General features: G+C 42.1%; 2 protein-coding genes across 5 annotated transcripts; one reads left to right on the top strand and one right to left on the bottom strand.

Annotated features, from left to right (window-relative positions):
• Positions 1–3927: 3927 nt before the first annotated feature.
• On the top strand, positions 3928–10278 carry LOC115367593 (cathepsin L1-like). The gene is made up of 9 exons (XM_030063387.1): positions 3928–3940; positions 4341–4442; positions 4759–4879; positions 5032–5154; positions 5643–5795; positions 5903–6127; positions 8180–8345; positions 9098–9203; positions 9831–10278. Exons 2-9 carry the CDS (start codon positions 4432–4434, stop codon positions 9934–9936), a joined length of 1011 nt encoding a protein of 336 aa, XP_029919247.1. The 5' UTR covers positions 3928–3940; positions 4341–4431; the 3' UTR covers positions 9937–10278.
• Positions 10279–11055: 777 nt separating this feature from the next.
• Positions 11056–22935, bottom strand: LOC115367590 (probable 2-ketogluconate reductase). Of its 4 annotated transcripts, none has more exons than XM_030063382.1 (9): positions 22825–22935; positions 21618–21662; positions 14506–14552; positions 14179–14272; positions 13299–13680; positions 12445–12616; positions 11729–11907; positions 11520–11616; positions 11056–11228 (listed from the first exon to the last, which is right to left on the bottom strand). In XM_030063382.1, the coding sequence occupies exons 4-9, from the start codon at positions 14266–14268 to the stop codon at positions 11072–11074; spliced, it is 1077 nt and encodes a 358-aa protein (XP_029919242.1). In that variant the 5' UTR covers positions 14269–14272; positions 14506–14552; positions 21618–21662; positions 22825–22935; the 3' UTR covers positions 11056–11071. The 4 variants fall into 4 exon arrangements, with proteins under 4 accessions (XP_029919242.1, XP_029919245.1, XP_029919243.1 ...); XM_030063385.1 differs by having other exon boundaries at positions 11729–11904; XM_030063383.1 differs by lacking the exons at positions 21618–21662; positions 22825–22935 and adding an exon at positions 17150–17250.
• Positions 22936–26615: the final 3680 nt, after the last annotated feature.

Here is a 26615-nt window from a genome sequence, read left to right as displayed (position 1 = left end):
CCCTAACCCTAACCCTAACGCTTATTGAGTGTTGCTAAAAGGAAAGGTGATGTAACACAGTGGTAAACATGCCCCTGTCCCAGCTTTTTTGGAACGTGTTGCAGGCATCAAATTCAAAATGAGTGAAGTTTATCAGTTTGAACATTAAATATCTTGTCTTTGAAGTGTATTCAATTGAATATAGGTTGAAAAGGATTGGCAAATCATTGTATTCTGTTTTTATTTACGTTTTACACAACGTACCCAACTTCATTGGAATTGGGATTGCAATAAGCTCTTAATGAGGATCGGTATTGTCCAGGAAACATGTCATGCGGACCTCTGCTAACATTGACCAGAGTTGCTGTGGGCTTCATAAGAGACAACTCTCTTTGGCCGATGAGACCTGTGGTTTCAGGGGTCAGGTTCACAGCCAACATGACAAAGTCCGACCTCCTCAGCAGGTCGTCCATGTTCTCACAGTAAGTCGCCCCCACCGCCCTCTCATCTTCAGCACTTCTGAACAGGGCCCAGCAGAAAAAAGGGATGAGTCTCATTGATTCCTTACTTTACTTTAAAAGTGAATGTACTGATTAGTAAAAATCACGAGAGGATGCAACTTTGAATCTTGTGATATATAACATTGTACAGTTTAACAACACCCTGGACATATCAGATCGTATCAGATGCCCAAAGGTGATTTTCACAGGCCAAAGAAGGAGTCTGTATGTACAAGGACAGTGAATCCTACCACTAAGGAGGCACTAGGGCTATACATGGCCATGACTGACTGGAACCATCTGTATTCAGCTGAGGGGACTGAAAACAAAGTGGAGGCCCTCGCCACAACAATGTTGGAAACGTGCATGCCTAAAGAGTTAAAATAACAGACAAGCCATGAATGACAGAAAAAAAGCTGGAGATCGAGCTCCAGTCATTGCTCATCTCTTCAATGATTCATTCAGTCCTTCAGTATCAGTATCCCAAAGAATCCTGGAACAAATCAATAAAACCAGACCAGATGAACATCCTTAACAAGTGTAGCAGCTAAGCTTTTGGAGAAATGTGTGCAGAAAGGAAACTGATCTCAATCTCTCAGTGGTAAAAGATCAATTTCCCTTCCAAAAGAAGTCTTTAACCACAACTGATCTTGTTAAACACTGTAATCCTGATCCTTGGGACTTTTGTGATTGCACAGAGATCTGGATGCCGCTGGCTGATAAGGCTTTTGATAGGGTCAGTCATGCAACACTGATGCAGCAGTTCAGTGAAGTTATTTCAGACCCCTGAGACATAGCTTTGATTCTTGATCACCTCTATGGCAGGACCTAGTGAGTACTTGTGGACAACACATACAGCCAATGGGCTCATGTAACATCTGGAGTCCCTCAAGGAAATGTCTCATCTTCATATGTGTTTATTCTTTATAGGATTTCCAGGGACACATTTTTTAATGACATACTTTGTTAGTTATGGAGACATCAGCCTGTCAAGAAGGCTTGTCACAAGCCTCTCCTGTCACATCTTCTCTCCTTGTCTGCAAGACTCTTTTTTTAAAAAAATAAATCTGAAATCTGTGCATAAATTAGTTGGATGTTAAATAGTCTAGGTCTCAGTGTTGACATGGTCTCACGGAAGCTCTTTGATTTCAGAGAATCTGTTAGTGGTTAATAACATAACCTACATGATAAATTGCAATTTATGTAGCAAAAAGTACATCACATTTGGTCAGTAACCACACTTGATAACTTTATGTTGCTGCATAGAACTCCGCGGCTTGGAGCAGTTTGGTTTTATCTCTATGATGTGCTTTAAGAACTACGTTTTCTGACCAGTAGCAAACTATTAGCTTTTACCTTCTGTTACCTTCTGTTGATTGCCACAGCGCATATATCTGCTACAACTAGAGGGAGCTGTGTTGTTATTTTCATAAAAACTAGCATAGGCACTATGTCTCTGGTGCCTTGCAGGGTTGATCCATGTCACAGGAATGCAAGTAATGGGAGAATGGGGTTTGCCAGTGTTGGCCTTGATGGTGACACTAGAGGAAAGGACATGAGATCACCAATGCTGACCGGGTTTATCCTCAGGGTGACACAAATTTGTTCTCTAAATTTCACAACAGTCTGCCCAAATGAATGTTGAGAATGTTGATATTTTGATCTAACTGTGGTAATAAAGAACAAGTGTGAATGTGTTTACCAAATTTCATACCAATTCTCCCAATAAATTTCAGCTTTGGAGTTCAGTGTTGAACAGATGGACCTACTGACAGAATGACATCCTTAGACTCTACCTGCCAGGGGGCAAAAAGACACCCTACTACTCAATACATACCTGTGTGGTTAGCTCACCAATGGAAGCGGCATTCTCGTCACAGACTTGAAATCTGAATCTTGTGGGATACACTCAAAGAAAGAAATCCGCAAGAGAGTAAAAAGTGTGTCAGCCAGCCCCGGTCTCCCTTATAACTTAACTAAGGCTGATACCTTAAATGCCACCCTGTTTAACCTTCAACCAAATCTCAACCTGAACTTGACACTCATTGTCAGACAAAACAGACAGAGTTCACCTGCTGAATCTCATAGAACAATACAATAATGTGATCAAGTATTGATAAACGAGTGCAGATGGATTACCCTTAAACCTGAGGAACATCAATTTCATTTGTCTCTTCACTTATCTGATATTTATTTTTTGGTATATCAGAAACATAATTACAATTGTATGTTTATTTTAAATCTGCCTGGTTGCACTCGGACCAATCAATATTCCCAGACATTCAAGTTTAACCATTTTCATTTTTGAAATTAAATTCCATTTGTTAGCCTATAATGTAGTGCCTGAATTCACATAAGTATAAAGTGCATTGTGCTGAGGTAGGATTTAAATAAGATGTTGTACACTGAGATAGCAGGCTGGCTTTCAAGGTGGTTATTCTTACTGATTGAGATATTTTATGGCAACTGAAACAAATGATATTTTGTAAATATTATTCTTTGCACAGGGGACTCTATACCTCTGCCCTGACGGTAGTAAATGAAAATAATGATGTAGAGGATGGCTGTAATCATCTGAAATTTTGTTACTCAACCATTGCACTGCTCTGTTATAGTGATGGGACAGTTGAGTTTGTTTGCAGCCTGTGATTTTACTGCCCAACTGGGAAGCAAAATCATTTGGTTGGCTCATGAACATCTGACTGTACTAACGACTGTGATCAGTAGACAAAGGTTATTTTTTTGATCTTGACATAAATGTGGAAGATGTCAATCTATTTTGTGTGACATGATCATTTTATCAGCATCGTGCTCTGAGCATGATATGATCTTATGCAGGCCTGCCTGATATGAAACCATGATGCACGAACACTTTTTGTGAAACATCAAGCAATGAAGGCAAACTTTGTCCTAAAAGTAAATGTTTAAACATGTACAACATTTACAGTCTGACTGCTGTGCTACATACACCACAAAACCAAGTGTTTCATGCAAGTTCAGCGTTGTTTCAAATCAGCTGAAGGCCCTCCTTTGCTTTTTGGCATTACAGTCGACAAAGTGTTTTTGTAATATTTTTTGTAATGTCCATGGTCTCATTTGTCTGTTTAGATTGTTTTCATTTTCTTTTTTCTCTAACATTGTAAAGCACTGAATGAGACATTATATAGATAAAGCTGACTTTCTGTCCAGGTAACCACAACAGAGATTACAAAAATACATATTCAGAAAGTTACAAGGGAGGCATGTGAGAAACCACCAGCAGGAAGGGTAATGATGATATTTGGATAGTGCACAGTAGGTTTGAAATTAGGTTCACACGAAACTCTAGTTATCTGATGAGTTTTTCTGAGTAAGTATCAAATATCAGGAGTGTGCCAGGAAACTGTCGTTCCTCTTTTACAGAGATAAAAACCATCCTTCCAACACAGTTGGTCAAACATACCAGACTTGACAACAGCAGGGTAAGGTTTCTATTGTCTGTAGTGATGTATTTAGGTGGTTTGGATGGACAGAGTCAAAATCCAGCTCAAGTCAAGATTTAGTCCTATAGATTAGAGGGCTAAGATCAGATAGATACCTGTAAGAACACCTAAATGATCTGAGACAGAGGCTCAGAGAGGACAAGATTTAAAAAAAAGATTCAAACTTCCTTTTCTTCATGTGGGAAATACACATGACAGCATAGGACAATTACTTGATATCGAAGTCTTTAAATTGTTAAAAGGACAGACCTAAAGATCAGCTTGTTAGAGGATCTTGTGTTACAAGCTCCTTCTTGTCGTTTGTAGTCAGACTGTAGCGGCTACAGTATTACCTATGACTGAGTTCTGAAATATGCACTGTGACATCCTGCTTTTTCAGACTTGGTTCAGTATCTTCAACACAACTGGTCTTTAACCTAAAAGTAAGTAGAGGATTATTTCTACCACAGACAGAGAACGTCGCTGGAGAAATGTCAAACTAGTAAGTTGAAACAGAAACTGATGTGATAGTAGACAAGCCAATCCTATTATCGGCCTGAGAAAGGGTAGTTTATGTTGCTACTGTTTGTAGTGTGTTTGATTTAAGCCTTAAATGTAAAGGTGATCAGGCTATTTTTCAAAAAACTCAAGCATTAAGCATCAAGCATTCTATTTTTCCTGTAAACATCAAATGAAAACTCTGCAACCACTGTTCAAATATGCCAGTCCAAATTGTGAGTGATTTTTCAAAATGGTCATAATGACATAAGAACAATAGCAGATCATTAATGTGACTGATGTTCTTTGTGCCTCTGCAGCATGCACAGTGTGTGTGTGGTGCTGCTTTTCACCTCGGGGGTTCTTGGTCAGTCTTCCTCTGCATTAAACAAACAATGGGAGGAATGGAAAGTCAAGCATCAGAAGGTTTATAATAATCAGGTATTTTTTTCTTTCTTTGTCACTCACACACACACACACACACACACACACACACACACACACACACACACACACACACACACACACACACACACACACTCACTCACTCACCAGTGCAGCATCAGATCAGGCAGTCAGTGTGTTTGTTTCAGAGTGAGAGCCTGTACAGGAGGGAGGTCTGGGAGAAGAATCTGCAGCTGGTGCTGAGACACAACCAGGAGGCCTCAGCAGGACAGCACACCTTCACGATGGGACTCAACCACTTGGCTGACATGGTATATTTTTCTCCTGCAAAAGTTTCAAGTTTTATGCCTGGAAAATATGGTTTCTTTATCTTTTTCTCAGTTGGGCCCAAATGAGAAATGTAGTCATGGCTGAACTTTGAACTTGGACTGACTAAACCTTTATCTGGACTAACTGAAAAACATTTCAGTGGCTTCCATGCACATGGCACAAACTGGCTGAGTAACCTCTGCATTAGGATGCCTAAGACTTAAAATGAACTTGATACGAGCTGGGAGGGGAAATGTTGAAATGTTGTTGAGTTGTCAGAAGGAGGCATCACCGAGGTGTTAAACGTGGCTGAAAGGAGTCCAGGTGAGAGACAAATGTGGTACACTGACTGCTGACTGAGGACAAGGGGATGGTTTGTCAAGCAAAGGGGAGATGAGCTACAGGCGGGGTGTCGGCCTTGTTGTGGCGCGGCAACAAAGGTGACCATCATTTGCATTTCATACTTTTATGAGCCCTCTCTTCTATTCAGACAGCAGAGGAAGTCAACGAGAAGCTGAATGGCTTTAAGATGAAAGACCCAAATCATTTTAGAAACTGGACCTCCAAGCAAGTGAGTGATGCACCAATACCCTCAAGTGTGGACTGGAGGAAGGAATGCATGGTCAGTCCAGTCCAAAACCAGGTAATGATAAGTAACGATAAGTCATGTGAGGATATGTTGTGAGATAAGAGAATCAGCTTTCAGTTTACCCTGTTGCGTTCAACATAATGTTTTTCTCTGTTTGAAAGGGGTATTGTGGGTCATGCTGGGCATTCAGTGCTGTAGGAGCGCTTGAGGGCCAGATGAAGAAGAAAACAGGGTCCCTCATCCCGCTGAGCCCGCAGAACCTGGTGGACTGCAGCACCAACGATGGGAACAATGGCTGCTGTGGGGGATTTATGACATCAGCCTACAAATATATCATCGAAAATGGAGGCATCGACTCGGAGCAGTCTTACCCCTATGAAGAGAAGGTAAACCTCAGTATTTATCCAAATGGAAAAAATAGCATAGACACTGACCTCAAAATGTTACAGCACAGTTGATAATTAAAACATAAGAAAGACTGAATATTGCCACAGTAAATTCAAAATAGAATTATAGACATCTTTATTTTCACATTGACTATTTGAGCATTTAGTTGAAGACCAAAGCATCCAGTCATTTCCTAAATATTTATGAAGTTCATTGTATGTGATGGTGAATTGCTGTTATATTTTGGACCCTCCGCACTGTAGTGTCATATATGAGTATTTATGGTTCAAAAGCTGCAAAAATTGGCTTTATTATTTTACTCTTAATGTTATGATGACAGACCGCAAAAGCCAGAACTCAAATGTGAGGGCAGTGCTGCCCCCAGACAGTCTACTGCCTCACTCCAGGTTGTACTATTCAGGGATGTCAAATCTGGGGCTTATCCATACATGTTAAACGTCGCTTTGACTTCATTGAGCCCATAACATTTTCATGAGAGCCTTTGCACCCAAAACACAAGTATACTCTAACACTTTCATTTTAACGGGCACTGTGCTAATCTCACTATAAATGGAGGAATCTATGTCTGGATGCATGTGTTTGTGTGATCAAATCAACTTCAAACTGAGCAGGTGTATTGCTCGGGACCCAAGGGAGTGCAGGTTCAGCTCTGAGGTAGATTGGATGAACAGTTGTCCGGAAAGTGGAAGGACACACATGCACATAAAGTTCAATGTCGGCCAGTCCAGTGGACACAGGGGGAGGGGCAGTGCTATTTTCGCGTAGGGGACAGTAAGTATCCAGTATTGTATAGTTTTGTATAACTTGCTTGATTTCTCTGTCATTTCCCACCCCATCATCACCATTCGCCCCGGTCCTGTTACTCCTCCTCAGTTTCACAGATCCCAGAGTTGTGCTGTCCTCAGAAGAAAAATGTGCCTCGAATGCTTTGGCATCACACTCAACATAAACTACTGCAAGCATCGCTCCCACTTGAGAAGCTCAACTGAATCAGCCTTTTGATCTCCTGACCCCATGCGACGCAAACGGCAACTCTTCTCTGTCCTCTACCTTACACCTCTTTCCTCAAGGTGGTGCCTTCATTTCACATCTGCTGTCATCACCCGCTTCGACTGTCCCATCCCTCCTTGATGCTATCACCCTGACCAGTTCAAGCCACAACACTTTGCACATGTGCCTCAACTTCCTCTCCAACATGAACAAATGGAAGGTGGTTTGCAGCAGAATCGCCCCTGGATATTTGCAAGCAAATTTTTTGGGTCAAGTCCTTTGCTTTCTTCAAAATCTGCCCAATTGTAGCTGCAGCCAACTTGTATCGTGAATGCTCCCACATGTCAATATTCTCAGAGACTCAGACAACCCAACAGTTGTAGTCATCATCAACAAAGGCCAACCCAACTGCCTGTCCATCGCGTTGTTCATGCGGTGTCGTATCCAGCACTGTTCAAGACACCAGTCTCTTCTCTACGCAGCACATATTCCCAGTCATTTCCCATTCAACAATCAAGCAACACTTCTCACACCTCTGAAGTGATTCAAAGCTAACCAGTTGAGCCAACCTACACTGTGTTCTCTTGTTCTTTTGAGACCATTACAAACTTAGTGTGGTCCTTGCGAGCGAAGATTTAACCTACCAAAATATATAGAATTAAAATCTCTTTTTAATGATATGCATTAGGTCACTAAATAATTATCATGGCCAAAAGAATTCATGATAACGATATTATTACTATATATATATATATATATATATATATATATACACATATAGATAGATAGATAGATAGATAGATAGATAGATAAAATCTGAAAATAATTACAATAGTAATGATAATGCTGTCAGTTTTGTCTTTTTTGGCAAATGAATTACTCTCAAAATATGTGCAGAGGAAGGTGCAGAAAGAGACTGTAACCATAACTGTGTGCAAACAGTCGCAACACAATCAATATGGGAATGTGCTACATTTTATTGCAGAAATATACCATGTGTTCTGAATTTTAGTTTTGTTTCTGTTTGTCACCACCCAAAGCGAGGGAAATGTCGCTACACCAGCGAGGGAAAGGCCGGAGAATGCTTTGGTTTCCAGGTCCTTCCTCAAGGAGATGAGAACATTCTGCAGTACATTGTGGCGACAGTGGGGCCAATCTCTGCTGCTATTAACGCCAACCTGAGGACCTTACATTTCTACGAAGGAGGTGAGGCTGAAACTGAAGTCGGCGATTCAATGTGAGGTTATTGGTACCAGTGATCCTCAAGGAAGAAAGCAGCTACATTCATACATTTCAAATTCTTCAAAAGATTTAAGGCCACCATCATATTTTTAACATGTGAGAGAGTTAAATATTTCAGGCACAGAATCTGCTTAATCTACTCCCTTAGAGATGTAGTGTATCTGAAAAACAAATAAATACTAAAATACCTTATCTGAACCTGGTCCTCTGGGGAAAAAAATAAAACAAAATTTGGAAGTGCCATGATATGCCACATAGCAGTATCACCACTTTTTTCACCGTAACTAGGTTAAGGGGTTACTAGGGTTAACTACGGTTAACTAGGTTGTGATTTTATTGTCTGGGGACTGAAAGTTTCTGAGGGTGCCAAAGGTTTACATTTGCAATGCTGATATCATCATTTATTGTGTTAAAGGTTGAGCAAAGTAGAGTTGTGATTTGAATTATGATGAGTTTTCTACTTGTAGGCCTACTTTAATATAAGCTAATATATAAAAATAATTACCATTCATTTTACATTGTATATTTGATGCATAATAAAGCAACATTTCAAAAGGTGGATGGTGAGGTTAACATGAACTTTTCACCTAGAAGCTGACTAGAAGCTGGTGGCAATGTTTCCTGGAAGCTTTGGTGTCACTGTTTATATTGTATTATAATAATGATATGTACACTGTGCCCGCTGTAGGAAATTAACAACAGTATTTTTATTTCAGGTGTATACAATGACCCGGACTGCCATAATTACATACTAAATCATGCTATACTGATTGTGGGCTATGGTACAGACCAAGGAGAGGACTTCTGGCTTGTGAAAAACAGGTGGATTACTCTCTTTACATCAAAAATCTCTTAAAGTCACTGTTAGTTCATTGTTTGTGGACTGAATAACAGAGCCCTTATGGGAAAACAAAACATGGATTTCACATCACCATGTTAACTGACCATAAAATAGTTCACATGTGATGTGTGGGAGAAAAAAAAACAGGTGAATTTACATTATTTCACGATAGTACAAGTCACATAGGATTTTTAATGGGACTTTTACTGCTTCATTTTTCACGTTCCCTCCCCTGTGCTTTATTACCACTCCAGGCTTCAAAGCTACAATCTGAAGTCACTCAGATCCCAGTCCAGTCCAAAAACTCAGTGATTTCAGTGGCCATGAACTCTGCACACTGTCACACACTGCTGACAGCAGCAGCCCTCTGTTTCACATCCACTCAATAAATTCAACTGGAATAACAGATGCTATTTCTCAAAACTTTTGATCTGAAGACATTTTTGCACCTCCTGGCTTTAAAATGGAAATTTAATCCAAATCCCAACATCTTGTGCATTAAATCCCAATATCATGATCAGAATCTCATGAACGTATAGATTTTCTGACCAGACTGAACCAACAATTCATGCATGCAAATCTTAACTGTGAGTCTTTTCTGCTTCTAGCTGGGGAACTGGATGGGGAGAAGCAGGATACCTTCGACTTGCCAGGAACAACAATCTCTGTGGCATTGCTGAGTTTGCAGTTTACCCTGAAGTAAATTGCCTCTAGATGCTAGATGCTGTGCTTTAAAGAAAGCAATATGCAATTCTTTTAGCGGTCTCATTTCATGACAAAGACGTTTTCTACGTGGTAAAGCTTTTATTTGTCTTTTTTTGCTTTTCTGCTGCTTCTTTCTTTTCTACTGTGTCATTTTGAAGTTTGATTCTTTTAGCAATATTCAGGAAAAAATTTTGATTATACACCGAATTTGATATATTTTAGTAGTTAATGTAAGTTACTCTACAATTTAAACTTTTGCTTTGTGCTTAATCTGTCCTTAATGAATGTCATAATAATGTAACTACCAATAATAATATTCATAATAAAATATGTGCACCGGCCTGCAAAGCATTTAAAATCTAGTTGTTTCTGAATATTGTTTCGATCACATAATTGAGCAAAAAGTGCACTGTCACATAGCTTTGACTCAGCTCAGAGCACTGATAGCCAATACAACTACTACTCTCAATATTATGGAGCTTGTAAAAGATAGAATTGTTAGTTTTAGCTTTTATCACAAATTTTAGCTCAGAAAAACAGATATTGACACATGGCCTGATGAAATGAGAATACAAAGACAATTCAAGTATTTTCCCAGATGTAACACACGGTAAGTATGGAGAACGTGTGAAATATGACTACTGCTAGTGATCATGATTATCAACAGCATCACAACAAGATACAAATAAGCCACAGAAAAGCACATCAGAGCTACTAATCTGTCATTTACTCAAGTAAAAACTTCTTCAGTGACACATCAAGTACAAAAAGGACTGCAGTTTTTTTTTTTTTCTTTAACTCTTCAAAGATTAATTATAAGATACCACCAAAACAAAGCTGACCGGCTACAAAACCATGCCACTGTCAGATCCCCACTAGGGCCAAACATCTAGAAACTGTTAAGTCACTGACCGACTTTTTTCAGACAGTAAAGCCTCCTAGTGGTGACAATGAACCATTGCTAGAAACACATATATTGGCATGGAAATAATTGCAAATTAATGAATTCATTTTGCTTAATTAACTTAGCTCAATTTACTTAATTAATCTTGTTCAGAGGGCAGGACATTAGTAGCAGTATTGGACAGTAAAAGTATTTCAGCTTTCTGAGCCACCAAAAGTCTCTCAGTGCTCAATAGTTTTGTCATTGAGGTTTCACTTCATTTGGGATTGGCAGGCCATTCACTGCAGCCCGGGCATTTTCGACCATCACCTCCACCATCCTCCTTGTTGTTTGGTAGGTATCGGTGCCAACATGAGGGGTTATCAGCACATTCAGCAGGCCGAGGAGAGGATGATCCCTGCACAAGATGAAGCAGTAGAGTTGTTAGCAGCCAGCAAACAGCTGCTGGGTCTAAGTCACAACTCATTCCTACTTCCTTCAGTGTCATTAGATGGTCAGTGAATGAAAGAGTGGGACTGATGACTTTCTATTGGATAAAGTGTACCATACGTTAGTATGGACTCTGCTACCATGTTAACTGTTGCTGTGGCAAAGTAAACTCCTGTACAGTTACTACATTGAACTGCAAACATATGACAAAGTGACAGTAATTCAAACTGAAGTGAGTGTATTTTCAGAGAAACAAAACCTTGGTAAAAGTTCAGGGTGAGTCACGTCTAAGGCTGCTGCATGAATCGTCCCAGACTGCAGAGCTTTGACCAGGGCATCCTGGTCCACAACCAGACCTGACATGTGGAAAGAGCGTTATTAGGCTAAAGACCTGGTTTTCATCATACAGCAACAAATAATAAGCTTTTAATCAGGATCAGTATTGTCTAGGAAACATTTCATGCTCACCTCTGCTAACATTGACCAGAGTTGCTGTGGGCTTCATAAGAGACAGCTCTCTTTGGCCGATGAGACCTGTGGTTTCAGGGGTCAGGTTCACAGCCAACATGACAAAGTCCGACCTCCTCAGCAGGTCGTCCATGTTCTCACAGTAAGTCGCCCCCACCGCCCTCTCATCTTCATCACTTCTGAACAGGGCCCAGCAGAAAAAGGGGATGAGTCTCATTGATTCCCTACTTTACTATGAAGGAGTCACATTTCTGTAACAGTAAGACTGCATTGTGATTAAAGTGTGACCAAGGCTACCTGAGATTCTACCAGCTATGCTGAGTGAAACCATTCCAAAATACCTTCATTCAAAATGTAATTTAAAGTTATCACTGTGAGGAGCTCCATCCTCAAAAACAACTCACATGAAACTGGGCAACATTCATGTCAATTTGGACACACCAAGATCATTTTATATATTGATGTATGTATTTCACCTATGTATGTATGTAGATGATCAGAATCGGGCATTCAACAGTTTGAAAACACCTTTATTTTTGCTGAAGTTTTGTGCTACTTGTTTGTTCAGTATAAAGGTGACTTGGAGCAGGTGAGCACTTGACCTTCTATCCTGCTCTTTTTATATCCTTATAAATATATAATATATAATATATATAATACATATCCTTATATCAAGAACCAGGTTTACCGAGCTATACCAAACTATTTGCTTTTACCTTCTGCTCCGGTTGTAATACAGGATCTTCATCTCAAAGCCTTTGCCTCTTTGGGCTATTTTGTAGCCAATGTGTCCCATTCCTATGATTCCCAGAGTGGATCCTGTGACTTCAAATCCCATCAGATTGGATGATAAATTATTAGTCTTAGGGTCCACAGCTACTTGGTGACCTATGAAAAAGGACCAAATACATTTAAAGCCATCAAACATTTGTTATAACCTCGTATTGCTGCTCTAATGGTAATATAAAATCTTTTATGGCAAGGTTGCTGAGTTATGAATTTATCAAAATCAAATAATTTACTTATACAAATGTGCAAATGACCATAACACAGCAGTGGCAGTTCACAAGAGTTGCCAATCAACTCCAGTCAATCCACAATTACTTTGATGGCTGCCGAGATTTTGAGCTCGAAAAAAAGCCAAGCCAGTCCAGTTGTTTTGTTCTGTCATGTTGTATTTTGTTTGCTCATCCTACTTATTGCAAATAATAGCAGAGCATTATTACAACATGTTTCAACAACAACTTGTTTCATATGTATGTTACTTGAACTGATAGAACTTGTAGCCCCTTACATTTCTAATCTTACGTGTAAGCCTGACTTGTGTTGTGGTGTAGGAATATACTATAATTCCCAACCACTTGAGCCTGTGTATAAATGCAGACAGCCATAGTCACTAGATGGTGCTGAGGCACTATAAATATACCATAACATACCTTTGAAATGTGAAATCTTTTTCGTTAGGTTCAAGAAAGCTGTAGCCCTTGGTTAAATTTTGGGCTTGAATGGACATGTGTATTGGGTCAGAGTGGTGGCATATTTTTCAGCTTGGTTCATGTGTTGATCTCACCCTGGACAATCTTCCGTGCTGATGCCAGAAGCAAACCCATTCCAATATCTGCAGTGGCATCGCTGACCACACCCGGTGTGTTAGTGACCTTCACCCCAAGACTGGCGATGAACGGCAGATCCAGGTGGTCGATGCCCGCACCTCCATTGGCGATCACCTTCAGGGAGGGAAGGGATCGAAGCAGTGAGGGCTCAGCTGCAGAACTTGGGGCCCACATGAAAATAGCCTGGATTTTAGGGGCATGAAGAGCAGGATTTTGGAGGAACTCTCTGTAGCTGATGGTGTGGAAGTGTTGTTTCAGCAGGTCACTCAGCTCCTTCAGGTAGGCATGCTCGCTCCACAGCTCTGAGATCAGAGCGCACGGCTTGTCCTCTTCCATCACCTGGGTTGATGAAAGCAGAATGAAGTAAGATAGGACCCTCTCACAAGTTATCCTCTGGGTGACATGAATTTGTTCTCCAAATTTCACAACAGTTTGCCCAAATAAATTTTGAGATGTTTGATATTTTGATGTAACTCTGGTACTAAAGAACAGGTGTGAATGTGCTCACTGAATTTCATAGCAATTCTCCCAATAAATTTCAGCTTTGGAGTTCAGTGTTGAACAGACCAACTAACATAGGGATCCATAGACTCTACCTGCTAGGGGGCAAAAAGACACCCTCCTACTCAATCGTCACTGACTTGAAATCTGAATCTTGTGGGATACACTCAAAGAAATCTGCGAGAGAGCAAAATACAACTAAGGTTGATACCTTAAATGCCACCCTGTTTAATTTTCAACCAAATCTCAACCTGAGCTTGACAATCATTGTCAGACAAAACAGACAGAACCAGGCTGTGACTGTAAATCAGCATTCCAGTTTCCAGTGTACAATACCTGTTTGTGATGTGGCCGGCACACGAGACTCTGTGTGTTTGTCGTTCTAAGAAGCCAGAGAGCTTGTGCTGGGCCCAACAGTCTCCTCATGCTCCTTGAGACATGGCAATCAAATGGTCAAGTCTACTATCAGGTCAATAATACACAAATATTGACATTCAGCAATCCTGTTATAATAAATACCAACTTTATGGATTCCATATTCAAGTCCACTATAAGATTGTGCAGTGTTTTACCATATATGTATTCAGTCATATAAAATTAAGCATGCATTATACATTTGTTGTTGTTTTATGTAGTGACTTGAAGTTTCACAGGAAGTCTCACCTTTTCAAATGGAACTTGACAAATTGCCTCCAGCGCTGCTTTGGGTTCTGGGAAACAGAAGCTGATGGTTAGGGGGTAGACATTAGAAGCTGGGTTTAGCTGGTTTTTCATCAGTGATGCTATCCTGCAATTGGTTCTGTACACAAATCCCTCCCCCTTGGCCCCCTTCTCTCTTTACCACAAGGCAAAGATGACCCACATGCTGTACACACATTAATCTCTCATATTTAATTTGTGACTTCACTGAGGGAGAATGGGATTGTAGCACTGACCAAGGAACGATGCACCTGCTGGATGTACATACTGTAGGTTACTCCATTTTGGACATCCACCTGATTTGGATGGCCCTAATCAGCCCATACTCTGACTTTAACCATTAATCTAATCTCCAGAGGCGTCCATGTGTAGGGTGAACAGGTTGCAGGAATTGTTGCAGATGAGACACGTGTTCCTCCCAGGACCAGCTGAAAATGACCACATCATCCAAGTAGACAGCTGAAAACTCAGATACATCTCTTCATTAGTCTCTGAAAAGTAGCTAGTGCCCCCCCAGAAGCCAAATGGCATCACACTGAATCAGTACACCAAATGGAGTCCTAAAGGATGTCAGTTCACAGGCATCTGGTGCTAATGCCACCTGTCAACAGCCTTTGCTGAGGTCAAAGGAGGTGATGTGCTCTAGACACATTAACCTCTCATATTTAATTTGTGACTTCTCTGAGTGCAAATGGGATTGTAGTACTGACCAAAGACCAGCTAAACCCGGTCTCTAAGTGTGAGATGCACCTGCTGGATGTACATACCATAGGTCTTTCCATTTTGGACATCCACCTGATTTGGATGGCCCTAACCAACGCATACTCTGACTTTAACAATTAATCTAATCTCCATAGGCCTCCATCTGTAGGGTGAACAGGTTGCAGGAATTGTTGCAGATGAGACATGTGTTCCTCCCAGGACCGGCTTTGGTGTCACTGTTTATATTGTATTATAATAATGTACACTGCACCCGCTGTAGGAAATTAACAACAATATTTTTATTTCAGGTGTATACAATTACCTGGCCTGCAGTCCAAAGGTAAATCATGCTATAGTGATTGTGGGCTATGATACTGACCAAGGAAACGACTTCCGGCTTGTGAAAAACAGGTGGATTACTCTCTTTACATCAAAAATCTCTTAAAGTCACTGTTAGTTCATTGTTTGTGGACTGAAAAACAGAACCCTTATGGGAAAACAAAACGTGGATTTCACATCACCATGTCACCAAGTCTGAAGTCACTTGGCTCCCAGTCCAGTCCAAAATCTCAGTGATTTCAGTGGCCATGAAATCTGTCCCCACACACTGTCACACACTGCTGACAGCAGCCCTCTGTTTCACATCCACTCAATAAATTCAACTGGAATAAGGACACTGTTTCTCAAAACTGAAATTTTTCTATTTGCGGTCAGACTGATCTTGCAAATAATGAGGAAGGATTTTAAAAATGTAAGATCAATATGGTGAGACCACAACATCAAAATGTGCAGATTTTAAACTGGACTCTATCATGCCATCTGGTGGACAAGTCATGTTATAACATATTAAGACAGAGAGTGACTGAGTGAACTTGGTGAAAAGAGTGAAGAGCGAAGCCCCTTTATCTTTACATAGCTACAATAAATAAATGAATAAGTGAACAAACACTGACTGTCCACCTGAGGAAGTTGATGTAAGGCTCTGACTTTTTCCACTGAATAAAACATAACACTAAATGCTATTTTCAATTCATATTCAAGATCTTTTGACAGTTTCAGTTTCCACGACGCCCTCACTGGTTACATCACAGTTTCTTTGGTTATCAGCAAAATCCACCTTGAATCCAGATCTCAAAGTCTTGTGCACTAACTCCCAATGTCATGATCAGAATCTCATGAATGTATAGATTTTCTGACCAGACTCATCCAAACAATTCATGCATGTAAATCTTTACTGTGACTCTTTTCTGCTTCTAGTTGGGGAACTGCATGGGGAGAAGCAGTATAACTTCGACTTGCCAGGAACAACAATCTCTGTAGCATTGCTGAGGATGCAGTTTATCCTAAAGTGTGATACTGTAACCTAAACATAAATCAGTCATTCTCTTTGCATATCTTACAATTTATCTGGAGATGCTGTGCTTTAAAGAAAGCAATATGTAATTCTTTTTAAGGTCTCATTTCATGACAAAGAGGTTTTTTACATGGTGAAGCTTTTTTTTGTATTTTTTTAAACATAAACTGTTGGCTTTTATGCTGCTTCTTTCTACTGTGTCATTTTAAAGTTTGATTCTTTTAGCAAAATTCAGGAAAAAAAAAAAACAACTAAATTATACACTGAATTTTATATATTTTATTAGTTACTGTAAGTTACTGTACAATTTAAACTGTTGCTTTGTGCTTAATCTGTCCTTAATGAATTTGATCACACTGAGGAGGGCAGTGGAGCAAAGCTATGAAAAAGCCCAAATGATCATGAATGGACCAGAACATGTAGTTGATGAACAGGTTGCCTTTCTCACCTCATATTCAATAAACAAACTGCAGTCTTCATTCTAATATGAAATATTGCATAAAACTACAACAATGAACAGTGAGGTGTGTAGGTGCAGCCAAGTATCATTACCTGCTTGTGTTTTATTTAAATAAAAAGTTATATCCTCCACTCCTTGTTTTCTCCATTTGTCACTATAAGATTGTCATGATCTGGGACTAGTATCCAGGTTTTTTCCCCATTGTTTCCCTTGTGTTTCTCATGTTTTCCCCTTCCTAGTGTTTCCTGTGTTTTCTCTCTCCTCCTGTTATTTGTGTGTCTCTGGGCGTGGCTATCCACTTGGGCTCTCAACAGTTCCACCCACCACTCCTGATGGCTTCAGCCAGGTGAAGCCAGTGGTGAAGGCAGTGTGCAGTATTTCAACCCCAGCTCTCCAGTCACTCCTCGCCAGATTGCTCAGTCTACCAGTGTGGTAACATACATTCCGGCCTTCAAAGTGTTTGTTCTCGTGAGACTTTTCCTAGTGTTAGGTTTGAACTAATTGTTATCTCCTGTGGTCCAGGTCCACATCTCCTTCAACCTGCCAGCTCTCCGTTCATCTCCAGCAAGCCGTGGTCTGCCTGCCATCCGTTTACCTACCTTCTTCATCACCATAGCCATTATTCCTCATTACCTTACAATAAACCTTCATCTACTCTGCCTACTGGTCCACGTTCTGCTTCTGGGTTAAAATAGTCATTGCCCTTAACCGAACAATCTTATGGACCCAGCAGAACCAGATCCAGTTCAAAGGGCCCTAGGCACACTTCTTGGACAGCATGACCAACAATTAAAAGACCTCTGTGAGTAATCTCTTCATGTCTGACCAGGTGTCTCAAATCTGCAACCAATTAACTGCAATCTCAGCTCAATTAGCACAGCTAACCACTTGTCTCCAGCAAAGCCCACCCGTCCCTTCTCCTTCGCCACCACCACCCGCTCAGATGGTTTCCCCCTTGAGAGAGGCTCATGTTTCCGATACTGAACCTTACTCTGGTGATCTGGGAAAATGTAAGTCCTTCCTGCTTCAGTATTCACTAGTGTTACTTATGCTACTGAGGAAGCTAAGGTTTCTTATCTGATGGGGCTTTTGAGAGGAAATGCCTTGGCATGGGCCACAGCTCTTTGGGAGAGTCAGTCTGCTTCACTTAATTCCTTTTCCTCCTTTTCTGCTGACCTCAGGTTTTTGACCATCCCATCCATGGAAAAGATGCCTCCAAACAATTATTCTTCCTGCGTCAGGGTTCCCGCAGTGTCGCAGAATATTCAGTGGATTTCCAGATAATTGCTGCTGATTCAGGCTGGAATGATGCTGCTCTCCAGGGGGCATTCGTTCGGGGACTCAGTGATCAGATGAAAGATGAACTGGCTGTTAAAGATGAATCTGACTCATTTGAATCTGATCTCTTGCAATAAAGATTAATAACCGCCTGCGTGAACACCGCAGAGAAAGATCCAGCCATTCTCACTCCCTGTCTTGGACTCCTGCAGGCGCGGTCTCCAAGTCACCATCCAAACTCCAAGCTTCTACCAATATGACCCCATCCGAGGAGGAGCCCAGTTAACCCCTTCTGAGCACCAATGGAGGATGAAAGCTGGAGAATGCATTTACTGCGGACAGCTTGGTCATTTCCTTGCCACTTGCCCACTTCAGCCAAAAGAGGGAGCTCCCCTGTACGTGAGGTTCTACAGGTGAGCCATACTATCTCCTCTTCTGTGTCTCCATCCCGCATGCAAATTCAAGCCACTCTTTGTTTGAATCAGGATTCCTTGCCTTTGCTAGCTTTGATTGACTCTGGTGCTGACGATAACTTCCTCGATGTTGAGTTAGCTTCTCAGGCAAATATCCCTTGTGAGCCACTTGAGTCACCTCTCACAGTTAATGCCCTGGATGGAAGTTTTCTTGCTCAGGTAACCCACCGCACCTCTTGTCTGCTTTCAGTCCTCTCTGGTAATCATCGTGAGCATGTCCAGTTTACCCTCATTCCCTCTCCATCTACCCCTTTGGTGCTGGGACACACCTGGTTGAAACTGCATAACCCACACATTGACTGGTCAGCAGGGAAAACAATTAACTGGAGTAGCTTTTATTAATGTTATATATTTTTACTTTATATGTCGTTATTTCTATATATACTTCTTATATTCTTATTTTATATGTTTTCATATTTTTATCCCATATATCCAGTGTTTCCTCAGTGGGGGCCCTCTGCGCTGGGGGCTTTTATCGGCTGGGGCTGGGATGTCTCTTCTCGTGGGGCTCACTGGCTGGGGTGGGTGGGGGCTCTGTGGCGGTGCCCTGCTGCAGCGCTGTGGATCCTCTGCCTACCTGTAGTTTGGTGGGCCCCTGAGCTGTGGCGTCCTGGCCTGGGCCGTGGGCAGCCCCCAGCGCAGATGGCAGCGCTTCCTGACCTGGTTCCTCTGTACTCAGCCAAACAAACATTATGTGTGTGTGTGTGTGTGTGTGTGTGTGTGTGTGTGTGTGTGTATGTAAGAGAGAATCGTGGGGTGGGGGTCTAGAGGTTGGGGTGGGGAGGGGGGGAGGGGGGTGTTTTTAACATGTAAAGCACTTTGTGCTACATTTCATGTATGAAAAGTGCTCTACAAATAAAGTTTGATTTGATTTGATTCTTTCTGTCATTCATCTTGCTTGTAGTCTGCTCTGCCTGCCACGGAGGCCGCTGTTGCTCCACTCAACCAAGAGTCCCCCAACCTGTCAGCCATTCCCTCAGAATACCATGACCTGGGTGAAGTATTCAGTAAGGAACGAGCTCTCTATTTACCACCACACCGTCCATACGACTGTTAAATTGATCTACTCCATGGAGCCCCCCTGCCTTCCAGTAAGCTGTACAACCTTTCCCGTCCTGAGAAAGAGGCCATGGAGAAGTACATAAATGACTCTTTGGCTGCTGGCATTATTCTCCCCTTGGTGCGGGTTTCTTCTTTGTGGGGAAGAAAGATGGTACACTCCGTCCCTGTATAGATTTCCATGGCTTAAACAACATCACTATAAAGAACAAGTACCCCTTACCACTCATCATCTCAGCCTTTGAACCTCTCCATGGGGCCACCATCTTCACAAAGTTGGACCTGAGAAATGCCTACCACTTGGTCTCGTCTCGTCTCGTCTCGTCTCGTCTTGTCTCTACCAGAAAAATCGGCTGCTCTGAACCGCAAGCCCAGTCCGTTCGCCAGCGCCAAACTTGCAAAATCCACCTGGTCACACCCAGTTGGCGAAGGGCAGCTGTGCTGCGCCCACTCCTCACCCAGTCTGCGAAACTAGAGCCCTTGAAGTCAAATCAAATCTGATCTTATTGGTTTAATGTTTTCAGTCCACTTGTTCTGTATCAGGTAGAATTTTTCTTTTTGGATCCTGAAGGAAAACAACAGCCGTTCATAATTTATATTTCATGTATTATCTCTATCCATTCACCAGAGATTGGAGGGTATGATTTTAGCCGTCCCCGTGTGACCGCCTTTTTACTTGCCGCCAAAAGTATGTGTCTAGTCAGTTTAGCTCCATCTTTCAGTAGATAGTGTCACATCAAAAAAGGAATGTTACTTCCTAATTCATTATTAATATGCTTATGTATTTCTGGCCAATAAGCGACAAGAACCTGGCAGTGTGTCTCCAGCAACTACCACTCCATCTAACCCTAACCATCTCCAAAATGTCTTTTTTGCAAGGGAATTATTAAAAATTGTACAATATTTTTCCTACAGAGCTCTCCTCATGTTGTCGAACTACCTGAAATCCACTGCACTTCACATATTCTTTGCCAACTCTCATTTGAAATTTTAAAATTGCCCTCCTTCTCCCATTTCTTTTTTATATAAAGTGTATTTTCAGACCTAGACTGGAGAATACATTTTGGAAATAATTTAATGCTTGCTGTGGATTTAGATGCTGCAAAGTATAATTTGATAATACATAATTCTTCTGTTGATAAGACTGTATTCAGGTTTCGACTGAAGTGATGCTGAATTTGAAGCTACATAAAAAATAAAAATAAAAAAAATCCCTCTTGTCCAGGTCATATTTGTCCTGTAGAGAAACTCTGGAACCCCCTTATGGACAAATGTATGATTGTTTGTCAGACCATTTGAGGTCAATTTTTCCAATCTATCATTGCATCTGTTTGGCACAAAATCTGAATCACAAGCAAACCATCTTAACAATATAGCTTCACTACCTACATTAAATATTTTAAAAGACAAAGTGTGACAGTTTTGTAAGACTCTGTGTCTGGTCTTTGTAAGTTTCTGTCCAGGAGAGTGCAAATTTCTGACACACGGCTCACTTCAGTTGCAAAATCTCAACATAAAATCTGCTAACATGCAAAATCATGTTTAATAATCAAATTCAACCTAATTGCACTGAATTACATGGTATGAACCACATAGTAACAAAACTCGGTATTCTCAGATTTTTTTCCCTCATCTCATTTTGTGAGGTTTTCATCAGTGACCTATCAGTAGCCACTGTTGAATAATTTGGCTGGAAGCTGTTTGAGACGGTGATCATGTGTTTTTAGGTGTCTGGCTGTTAGTTTCTCACCTCATGAGGATTATTGGCCACAGCGAGGGCCACCAGGCCCGTGGTCTGAGGAGGAACAGAGGACACAAACCTTTAGTCAGATGATGAGCTTTGCATCGAGTCACATCTTGATTTTCCCTAAATCATAGCAGGTGAGCACACCTGAATACTCCTGACTACAGAGCCATATAGTCATAACAATAGTGTGTGTTCAGCCCCAGGTGTGTGATTATGATGTGTTTGTATGATGTGTGTGCACTAAATAATGACGCTGAAATATCAAGACAATTATGTATGCCTCCTCGTCCGGGTTGATGGTGCCGCCCGCCCGCTTCCTGATCTCTATAGCTTCTTTTATCCATACATCCATACACCCTCTCAAGCAGGTATGAACAGCTCATTCTCTTAATTTTGTCTGAATAGAAGAAAACACTCATATATCGCAATAGAAGACAAAATGAACTTAATCAGTTGTATTCATAACATGTCTAGGAATGACTAACAGGTTGTTGTACCGAGTATGAAGGGGGCGTGTCTGACGAAGCCCCGCTTTGAGGCTTGCGTTGGTTTGCTGAAAACCACGTGACCAATTACAAACGAGGCCTCACATTACACAGGTAATGTGACTGGTTCATTTTGCGTGTCGTTTTTCAAAATAAAAGCACGACAAAACTACAACAATTTGTGGGTTGTAGTAGGTGGTATTTTGGTTCGCGCGTTCGTAGCATAGTTTGTATTATAATGATTACCCTCTCCCCTCCCTGCCCCCCTGTTAACATACTGTGTCACCTAAGCACTGCACTTCCAACACACAACAACACCTAATGTGTTCAATAAATAATAAACACTGATGGCCATGAAAAGCACAAACCAAAATGGGAAAGAAGGGATAGAAAATGATTATTAGGAATAAAAAGGGAGAGCAGAGTTATATAAAACACTATAGACTTTACTGTTATTGTACAGGGATTAAACACTATTCTATATTGTGATAACATCCATCCATTCATTTTCTGTCACTGCTTAATTGCACTCGTCATTGTGATAACATTTGAAATCTATTTGAATGACTTGGCTGTCATAGTTTAACTCTAGCAACAGATGGGGCTAGTGAGCACTGAATGAAGCTTCGAGTAGTGAACCTGAGGGCAAAGCAATGGGCTGGAAAGCCTCATTGCTTCAGGAAGCTTAATTTTCCCATCACTACTAACATGACCTCCAGCCGTACCTTTTCAGCAGCCCGGCCATTCCGTCCTGCAAGGGGTCCCGCTGACTATTTCCGGCCAGTAGATGTGACGTTGCAAGAGTCTGTTGCCATGGCGCCCCCTGCTGTTTGTTTTTCTCAAGTACACGAAGGCACATGATACACACACACAATCCCCAATGAAAAAGCTGCTGTAAGTACTCTTCAGCATAAAAATGATTAAAATTAAAATGAATGACAGTGAACAGTGAAATAAAGAAATGTAGGGAAAATTAAGAAAAACCTTTCAATGTCTGCAAATTAACTGGAGTAAATTAGAAATATGAAAAAAAAAATCAGAGTTAAAAGCAGTGTTGACTAAATAAGATCAAAGAGCCTGGATCTCCCTCATTGTAGTGCATAATTTTAAAAAATGGCCTGGCTCATGATTTTCTTATTTATGTCACAGTTTGTATCTAAAAAAAAAAATCAGCAGCAGAGGATCAAAGAGGCCATGACAGATTATAAAACAACAAGGAGTTAGTAATGCAGGCCGGTGTTGACCAACTGAGAGCCTCGTAAACAACTAAAAAAAAAAAGTGTCAAATCAATACCGAAACACAGAAGGAGATGAGGCAGGTTGGCTAACACTGGGCTGATGTGCTCTCTGTGTCTTGCTCTAGTTAAAAGTGAATTAACTGGAGTTTAACAGTGGATTGTTTTGGAAGATGAGTGAAAAGAGCATTACAATAGTCTGGTGGAGATAAATGCATGAACTAGTTTTCCAGCATCTAGTTGGGATAAGAACGGCCACACCGTTACAATATACCGTAAATGAATGAATTGAGGAGGCTCTTGTAAGGCTAAGCTGCCAAATTTGGATAGGAACAAATTCTCTTTTGGCTTGCAGATCCATCAGTAAAATTTGTCACTATTTCATTTAATAAAACTAGTCTGCATGCAGTTGTTTACTGCAGTTGATAAATGAGAAAAGGTTTTGTCATCACTCTGATCTAATGCAATATAGAGCTGCGTGTTGTCAGCGTAGCCATAGAAATTAAGCTTATACTTTCTGAAAATGTCTCCCAAAGGAAGCATGAAAGGACAGAAGCAGCTTCCATGAGTGATAACCAATAGTGACAAAGGCTGTGGGGGATCATAAATTGGAATAAAAAGAGACACAGGGAGGGTAGTATGGGTGAAGTTGGGGTGTTATTTCTCTATTATTCACAGTGTAGTGTCACTTAGATGAAGGCTTCTTTCTCAGAGGTGAATTTACTGGCAGGCCCCTGTGTGTGCTCTGAGTGCAGCTTGCTTCAGGGACTATTGTCGTATAAAAGCACAGGCGAAGGCGGTTGCTGTGTCAAGACTGAAGACTGATGGTGGATTTGTTCCTCAGACAGAGTCACTGTTACACCATCAAGTCTGTGCGCAGGCTGAGCCGACCACCGAAAATAGACCCGTGGGCACGCATCTGCAGTCGTGTAGGCTACCGTTTCAGGATGCAGGTGGGTCACTGCTACAGACTAAACCAAATTGGTGCAGCTTGCTTCAGGGACTACTTTCGTATCAAGGCACAGGTGCAGGCGGTTGCTGTGTCATGGCTGAAGACTGGTGGTGGATTCGTTCCTCGGACAGAATCACTGTCACACCACCAAGTCTCTGCACAGGCTGAGCCGACCACCGAAAATAGGCCTGTGGGCACGTGTCTGCAATCGTGTCGGCTACCATTTCAGGATGCAGGTGGGTCACCGCTACAGACTACACCAAATTGGTGCAGCTTGCTTCAGGGACTATTTTCGTATCAAGGCACAGGTGCAGGCAGTGCTGTGTTACGGCTCAAGACTGGTTCGTGGACTCGTTACTCAGACAGAGTCACTGTCACACCCCCAAATGTCTCTGCGCAGGCTGAGCTGACCACCGAAAATAGGCCTGTGGGCACGCGTCTGCAGTCATGTAGGCTACTGTTTCAGGACACAGGTGGGTCAACGCTACAGACTAAACCAAATTGGTGCACCTTGCTTCAGGGACAATTGCCGCTATAGATTCGTATTACACAGGATGAGGTGTAAACAATCCAAGGTGCCTGCGGACTCTGCAAGGCAGGGGCGTCCTCCTCCCTGAGCCAAGCTTGCGCCCGACCACATACCTATACATAAAGACTGTACTGCTCTGGTGTTTTTGAGGGGGCTGGACAGACACACCACTGGGGTTGTCAAGTAGGCTCCTACTTTCACCAACGTTTCACTGATTCATGCCCACGACGTCTCCAGTAGGCTCAGCAGTGGATTCTGGCGTCCCAGAACCACCCCCCTCTGTGTCTGTCCAACCAGTCTACTTGGCAGACCAGCTTAGGTCCTTCCTCTTCAGCCACAACCATTGGCTACTCCACTCCGCCATTCTAGATTTTTCTTTGATTGACTGGCGTAGGGCTTATCCGCTGATGCCCAAGTTCCTCATTAACCTGACTGTGGATGTTGCCACAAAGCCAAGTCACCCGACTTCTACTGGGCAGATCTTGACAGCCCAACCTCGCTGTTCAGCCTCCGCTGCAAGATCTGTGTGCTGCAGTTTCTTTCTTTCAAAAGCTTCCTGCACAGCATCCTCCCAAGGGACTGTGAGTTCAACCAAATAGCCTCTGCGCTGCGAGTTGGACCACAGGACCAGGTCAGGCCTCAAGTTGGTGATGGCTATTTCTGGTGGAACTGTTAGCCGTTGGCCCACGTCCACCACCATCTGCCAGTCCCATGCTACCTCTAGTTCTCCCATCCTGGTCCTTGGTTGGGATCTATAAGATCTGTGTTCTCCGTCCCGAACAAACGCAACAGGCATGCAAAAGCTGGTTCTTCTGGGCGGCAAGGCATTGATGGTGGTTCTCCTACTTTCCAGAGTTGCTGCCAGGCATTATAAAACTTGGTTGTGCCTCCAGGTATAACGCCCTTGAGAGAGGCTGACTTGGCACCCAGTGAGGATATGTCGGAGTGTAGCTGGTATTGAGCAAAGGGGGCAAGATGGATCTTTGCCCAGCCACTGCTGGAGGTTTTGAGAGGATGGAAGGACATCATAGGTGGCACGAATGAGGAAGTTTATCCTGCTCACCTCCATCTCCCACATGTCCTTCCAGCTGATCTTTCATTTTCCCACACCCTCCAAACTCACCCATGGGCCCTGTTTGACCTGCGACACAGCCTTTGCACACCGGATGGATTCCTCCTGTTGACGGATTTCAGCGACAACCATCTTCCTCCGTTCTTGTGAGGCTGCCTTACTCCAGCAGTGCCATCTCTCGCCAAACCCAAAACCCCCTCTTCCATGTTGGACTTGACCCACAATGTCACTATGGTGGAGAGCGGATTGTGCCTGCTGGACTGCGCTTTTTGCCGACCACTTCCTTCCTGTTGACAGGGTTGGAGCAGCTGCTTGGATTACAGTGTCCTTCGACTCAGCCAGGGTCATCTGCAGCCTCGCTTTGGTGCACTTTTAACTGCTCTGTGAGGCTAGTGAGAGGTAGTTCGAGTAACCCATGGCCGTAAAGGGCTATGCTATTCAAGTACCGAGGCACACATAACCACTTCCTCGCGTAGGAGCTGACCATCCTCTCCATCTTCTCGACTCTTGTGAGGGTGATGCCATACATGGTTAGTGGCCACATGATGCGAGGTAATAACCCAAACTGCAGGCACAGATCTTGAGCTTGCCGGGCAGCATGGTTTTGTCAGTGGTCTCCAGATCTTTGGTGAGTCCTTGCCGTAGTTCGTGAACCTGATCAGAATGTTTAAGTTTTGAATTGTACCACCTTCCCAGACTTTTGATTGGCTTTTCAGTCACCATCGGGA

Source organism: Myripristis murdjan, chromosome 11, assembly GCF_902150065.1.
Source record: "Myripristis murdjan chromosome 11, fMyrMur1.1, whole genome shotgun sequence".
NCBI lineage: Eukaryota > Metazoa > Chordata > Actinopteri > Holocentriformes > Holocentridae > Myripristis > Myripristis murdjan.
The sequence above is the reverse complement of the archived record's forward strand: the minus strand, read 5'-3'. Positions and strand labels throughout refer to the sequence as shown.

Coding starts and splice junctions, on each gene's coding strand:
- LOC115367593 (XM_030063387.1), top strand. Junction 6,128..8,179: donor CTTACCCCTATGAAGAGAAG/GTAAACCTCAGT, acceptor CACCACCCAAAG/CGAGGGAAATGTCGCTACAC. Junction 8,346..9,097: donor CTTACATTTCTACGAAGGAG/GTGAGGCTGAAA, acceptor TTTTTATTTCAG/GTGTATACAATGACCCGGAC.
- LOC115367590 (XM_030063382.1), bottom strand. CDS start 14,268: ATGAGGAGACTGTTGGGCCCAGCACAAGCTCTCTGGCTTCTTAGAACG. Junction 13,681..14,178: donor GCCGGCCACATCACAAACAG/GTATTGTACACT, acceptor TCATCAACCCAG/GTGATGGAAGAGGACAAGCC. Junction 11,908..12,444: donor TATTACAACCGGAGCAGAAG/GTAAAAGCAAAT, acceptor GGCCCTGTTCAG/AAGTGATGAAGATGAGAGGG.